We start from the raw sequence: 5,733 nt of genomic DNA on the forward strand, positions 1-5,733 counted from the left end.
CAATATTCAGATCGGAGAGCTTGCTGGATTAGCAATAGGAGCAACGATTCTACTTAATGTTCTAATTGCTGCGTAAGTTAATTATCAGTTTATCACTCACCAATTCTATTTATTATTAGTGTGCATATACTTTTCTATTTTCACTAAAAAATTTCCAAAATGATATGAATAAATTTATATTAATCATTTTTATCAGACCGATATCGAGTGCATCGATGAATCCAGCAAGAAGTTTTGGACCTGCAATGGTGCACGGTTGCTACAAAGGAATTTGGATCTACATAGTCTCACCAATACTTGGTGCGGTTTCTGGTGCGTGGGTTTATAACACGGTTAGATACACCGATAAACCATTGAGAGAAATAACCAAAAGCGGTTCGTTTTTAAAGACCGTGCGAAGCGGTACCTCTTAGTTAAGGAGAACAGAAAAAAGATGGCTACGTTAAAGAAGTGATGGGAATATTTTGGTATTTACAAGTGTTTTCAAAATGAATTGTAACAACTTTGACCATACCATACGTATATGATTCGATATATATGATGTATTAATTGCTACGTTTTCTCTCTTTTACTTAATGCGAAAGATCTATCTTCATATTTATGTGGAACTGTATCGTATATATTAGGAGTATTAAAAAATAATAAAATTCAATTGTGGAAAGAAAAGGGTTTAGCTTAAGCAAAATTGTTGGAAATTGTCAAAGGAAGCACAAAATCTGGAGTCGCAATCATTGCCAAGCGAGCAATACTTTTGTGTAGTGTCCACAACTTACAAACCGGGCACATGTTGCTTTGTTCGGAAATATCCAAATTAACATCATCCACCAACATCACCCCTCTCTAGTCTTTAATGAGTGGCACACACCCCCAAATCATCCACACATTATAATTAACTTCCTCATGCAACGTCAGTCCACTCTTATAAGACCAAAATACGCACACAAACCAAACGGAAAGCTGAAGAAAAAAAGGTTAACAATGGCGTCAATTATGATAAGGTTTGCGGACCTTGAGTTTGCATGTCCGGCAAGCAACGAATATGGTAAGGAGCCAAGGCAAGAATGCGATATCGAAATTCGACGAAGACCACTACGGCTCAACAAAAGAAGAAATGATAATAACTAAAAAAAGAAGAACAAGAAACGTAAGAGTAAGATAAGAGCTGTCAAACATCAAACTCATGTACAATAATCACATTCCATTTGGTTTGTCTGAAGGAGAACAGGAGTGACTGACTCATTCGATTCTCAAACGAGCACCGTGACACAGTACTGTCATACTGACACCTAGATGCCAGCATGAAATATTCCTATGTCGCTTAAACAGGAGAATGAAGTACACGTTTATATGTTCTGACAAGGCCTTTTGGAAACCCGGTACGTTTTGGCATAACCTGCTAGCTAAACGTCATTCCATGTTTCAAGTACGTCTGTGTACTCTCTATCAACTAAGATGTGTTATCTGTAGAAAATTAGAATCAAAACATGGACCCTGCATCTGAGTTCTTCTTTCCTTTTTATATTAGACAACCTTTAAAGCCTTTCCTGAGAATGGTCTCATCTAAGTTTCTTCCAATAAACACAAGTTTGTTTATCCGCTTCTCTTCGGGTTCCCATGATTTGCCTGGGCATCCGTCTAACGTCGAATGGACTCCCTGCAATGGATTCCATTGTCAACTCCAATGGATTTAAATAAACTATACAAGAGATTAATCGTATAAGTAACGGTTGAACTAGTATTTTCAAGACCTGGAAAATATAACGTTGATCAGAGCTCTCGATGGAGAGAACACCTTTCATTCTGTATAAATCATCGCCTTTTTCTTCGATCAATCTTTCTAACCAATCGTCAACCTATACAAGTTCATATAAACAGAATGTGTTAAGGTCAATCGAGATGGCATGATGTACTCAAGAATCAGCTAAAGTAAAGATGGAGGAAAGTAGCTTTTTACCTCATCAAGATCAAGAATTCCTTCGGAAACTATGCTAACACTTGTGACAGCAGAGTCATGAACAAGATCATGTCGATGTTCTTTGTGCTTTCCTGTATTAGTATTAGTTTATCACCCGTCTTAATGAAAAAAGTGAAATCCGAAAATGCTCGTGGACTGATCTATACCATGACTGAATTGATGGTGATGATGATCATGATCCTCTGCACAACTCAAGCCATCTGCATTGACTTCTGAATCAATTCTGAAAAGTTATGCTATTTCAGGACACCAACAGAGAGAAGGAAAGATAACTTAAACTTGGACAAAAGACATAGCAGAGGTTACCTCAAGATCATAACCTCCAATCCCTAAGACAAAATCCATATCAACATCTCCAAATTTGGTGTGTTTGATGGGTGCCATAGAGTTGATTTTCTATTGATTTTAAAACCAATTAAAGAAGAAGTGTCAATGAAAAATATATCTTCATTCTATTGGCAAAAGTGAGGTCACGAGCTAAATAAGTGTCTTACCTTGATTCTTTTAGTTAAGTGCTCCAACTCAGGCTCGGATACCAAATCAATCTGCCATAAAAATATGGGAAAGTACTTAAAGACCGACAAGTTTATTCCTCATAAATAATCGTGGATGTCATATTGGTGGTTCACATGAAATGTATCAAGTGACAGCTCAAATGGATTATGATAGAGAAATGCATAACAGAACTGGACTCTTAAAAAGAAGATATAACAAACAAACCTTATTCAAAACTATACGATCAGCATAAGCAATTTGTTCAACTGCCTCATTGACAACAAATCTCGGGTTCACTTCATTCAAATGCCGCATGGCGTGTTTAGAATCAACAAGTGTAACAACGCCATCTAACTTTCTATATCTAGGAAGCAATTCATCACTGCAGAACGTTTCAATGACAGGACCAGGTTTCGCAAGCCCTGAGTAAGTAAGTATCACAAAAGAAAACACAATCTCACTAACAAACAGACCAACAAAAACTAACAAAGCTCAGCTTCGCATAACACAAACAAACAAACAGATACCTGTAGTTTCGATGACAATATGGTCAAATCTGTCTCGTTTATACTTAACCAACTCAAGAAGCATTTTGACTAAATCACCACGAACAGTACAGCATAAGCAACCATTGTTGACCATGATAATATCATCAGAGGCAGAAGAGTGGCTCGCAACCAGAGCTCCATCGATATCAACCTCCCCAAACTGTTTATATATTCACAAATCTGAAATGCTAAACCAATCTGACTGCAACATTAAGCTAAGATACTGTACTTTGACTTTGTGTTACCTCATTTTCTATGACTGCTATACGCTTCCCATGATTTGAAGTCAAAATATGATTTAACAGAGTTGTCTGCAGATACCAAACAAATATCTCAGACATCGCAGCGAGAGGATATAAGTTTCGCGAATCGTACACAAGTTCAATAAGCACGAATTCGATCCCGTACCTTTCCAGAACCGAGGAATCCGGTGATAACTGTGGCGGGAATGCGAGTGTCTTGGTTAAGAGAAGCTGCGACATCTTGTCCATGAACACCTGAGCTCGGCACTGAGGAAACGCTTTGATTGTGAAACCGATTCTAAGGAAGTGAAGCTATTGAGGAAACCAAAGAGGCGAGGAGAGAGCAAAGACAGAGAGGAAGATACTGTTCCAGGTCGCGAAATGAGGAATTTGGTAGCCATTTGACGACAATCCCTAAATCCCTAAAACCCTTTAAAAAAAAATAGCAGAGAGAGGGTTTTGAAATTTTATTGATTATATATTAAGAACCCGGACCCGGACCCAAAACATCGGTTTGTAATACTTGCTATAGGTGGAATATTGAACCGGAAAAATCGATTTCATCCAATCCTATGCGAACCAAATCAAAAAGTTCTTATCCAAGACCAAACTAAATTAACTGAAAACTATATTAAATTAATTTTTGTAGAATATTCGAAAAATTTGAATCAAACAAAAATCTCGATCGCAGTCCCTAACATAAGAAAAAAATGAAGAACATCATTGATTCTTTTGTTGAGGTCATGTAACAAAGCCTAAACTTGTCCAATATCCCATCCTTTTAATGAGGAATGGTTTCTTGAAGCTGAGGGTAAGTTGAATGAGAAAAGTTTTGGGGAAGTTTTATCAGATGCTCATCGCCGGCTAGATCACGGAAAGCCATACCAAGAGAATAACCTAAAGCACGAGAAACCGAGACCGCCACTGCATTCCCAATCTGACAGTACCTGTAAGTAGTATTGAAAAGCAGTGAATGAATGCGTTTGCTTTGTAATCTGAAACTATTGTCCCCTGTTTTTTAGGGTTTTTGTCCAAAAGTACATGAAGCAAGTACCTTTGTTTCATGGTTCCACAGAACTGGAAGTAATCAGGGAAACCTTGAAGCCGTGCTGATTCTCTTATGGTAAGCATTCGATCTTGCTCGGGATGCAATAAAGCCTGCAAATAGCAACCCTCTTAGTGAACGTTTAAGAATGTAAAAGATGGATCTATGTTAAAAACATGGAATGGCTTTGAGGGTACCTGATTGTGGCAGCTTGGGACTGTTAGAACGGTTGGGACTGTTTCGTCCCACCAAAGACGGGCAAACGGTCTGTGAATTTAGAAATCCAGAGAGAGACTTAAAAACATGAAAGTTTCAACAAATAGTTTCAGGTGGAGGAGTCTAAGAGTATATACCTTTTGGATTTCCCTTGCTGAAAAGTAAAGACGTATTCTGGTACCTAAGGAAGGAGGGCCACACAAGGGAGCTGATTCAGTACACATATTCATTTTTGAAATTTTGAGAACTGTTGAATCAGCAAACTTGACAAGTTGAATGACATTAGCTTGAGAATTTCAGGACCAATAGTCTGTAATTTCAATGATAACTCATGTAATATGGGTAAGGCTCAGTTCATATAAGAGGATTCTTTACCAAAGACTTCCCTGATGGCAGAATAACCGGTTCCATTGATGGATCACGACAGACTGTATTGTTTCTGACAATTAACCCTGGAAGATCCCTGAAATTAGCTCCCTGCAGACACTTCTCCCTACATTAGAATCTTTCGGCTCGAGGATTGGGATTGTTTATTAGTAAGGTAGAAACGCGTACCTTCCTCTTTGGGATTTGGCAAACTCGGGCATAATCATCTTCATTTACATGGAACGGCCTGTGATCATGCAGTAGCATTGTCCTTTTGTAACAATTATCAGTTGCAGAGCCTGTCAAATCTGACAATGCAAAACACGTGAGTAACGTAATGTAATCTGCAAGTGAGTGGTCATGGCCTATTAAAACAATGTTGTGAAAGAGACTGTAACTACAGATGGTCCAACTTACCATTTTTGGTTGATCTGATGTATCTCTGAAAATCTGTTTGTGGCAGACTTTCATAAGGCATTTTTTCCCGGTCTTCGTCATTTGACACCTAGAGATGTGAACAGAAAAGAATTTATATATATATATATATATAGCCCTCAATTGTAGATGGATCTAGTGGATATGAAACATACATGAGGAAGATCTGATATCGCATCTTTTAGAACAAGAGCTTTTTCAAGTATTCTGGGTTGACCTTCATCATAAGCAACTACATTCCGCTGAAAACATGAAGACCAAGATGGGTTAAGTTGTAAGAACGACAGGCTTAAGGAAAGGAATATGAAGTAAGTACCAGTTAACAATATTTATTACCTCGAACTCCAGTGGAAACCCATATCTGACAATAACATCATGGGTTGGAAGCGGAAACGGAGGTAGGTTCTGAAA

The 5,733-nt window shown here is 38.0% G+C and overlaps 2 protein-coding genes and 1 long non-coding RNA gene across 4 annotated transcripts in view; 1 reads left to right on the forward strand and 2 right to left on the reverse strand.

The window, feature by feature from the left end:
* Window positions 6–599, forward strand: LOC104718417. The gene is made up of 2 exons (XR_756383.1): window positions 6–72; window positions 197–599. It is a non-coding gene; the product is annotated as an uncharacterized LOC104718417 (long non-coding RNA).
* On the reverse strand, window positions 1,089–3,661 carry LOC104720247 (uncharacterized GTP-binding protein YjiA-like). Its single transcript, XM_010438185.2, has 11 exons — window positions 3,626–3,661; window positions 3,427–3,558; window positions 3,264–3,329; window positions 2,998–3,178; window positions 2,696–2,892; window positions 2,470–2,520; window positions 2,282–2,371; window positions 2,122–2,200; window positions 1,955–2,046; window positions 1,749–1,853; window positions 1,089–1,654 (listed from the first exon to the last, which is right to left on the reverse strand). The coding sequence occupies exons 1-11, from the start codon at window positions 3,659–3,661 to the stop codon at window positions 1,517–1,519; spliced, it is 1,167 nt and encodes a 388-aa protein (XP_010436487.1). The 3' UTR covers window positions 1,089–1,516.
* The window catches only part of LOC104718418 (DNA (cytosine-5)-methyltransferase CMT2-like), a 7,628-nt gene continuing 5,816 nt past the window's right edge, over window positions 3,922–5,733 (reverse strand). For both annotated transcript variants that reach the window (XM_019231345.1, XM_019231344.1), the window contains exons 15-23: window positions 5,659–5,727; window positions 5,478–5,564; window positions 5,305–5,392; window positions 5,077–5,195; window positions 4,897–4,998; window positions 4,659–4,702; window positions 4,503–4,572; window positions 4,315–4,418; window positions 3,922–4,207 (exon numbers count right to left, since the gene is read on the reverse strand). In XM_019231345.1, coding sequence (XP_019086890.1) covers window positions 4,042–4,207; window positions 4,315–4,418; window positions 4,503–4,572; window positions 4,659–4,702; window positions 4,897–4,998; window positions 5,077–5,195; window positions 5,305–5,392; window positions 5,478–5,564; window positions 5,659–5,727 — 849 coding nt within the window. In that variant the 3' untranslated portion in view covers window positions 3,922–4,041. The remainder of the gene's footprint in view (window positions 4,208–4,314; window positions 4,419–4,502; window positions 4,573–4,658; window positions 4,703–4,896; window positions 4,999–5,076; window positions 5,196–5,304; window positions 5,393–5,477; window positions 5,565–5,658; window positions 5,728–5,733) is intronic.

Source organism: Camelina sativa, chromosome 10 (assembly GCF_000633955.1).
Source record: "Camelina sativa cultivar DH55 chromosome 10, Cs, whole genome shotgun sequence".
NCBI classification, from domain to species: domain Eukaryota; kingdom Viridiplantae; phylum Streptophyta; class Magnoliopsida; order Brassicales; family Brassicaceae; genus Camelina; species Camelina sativa.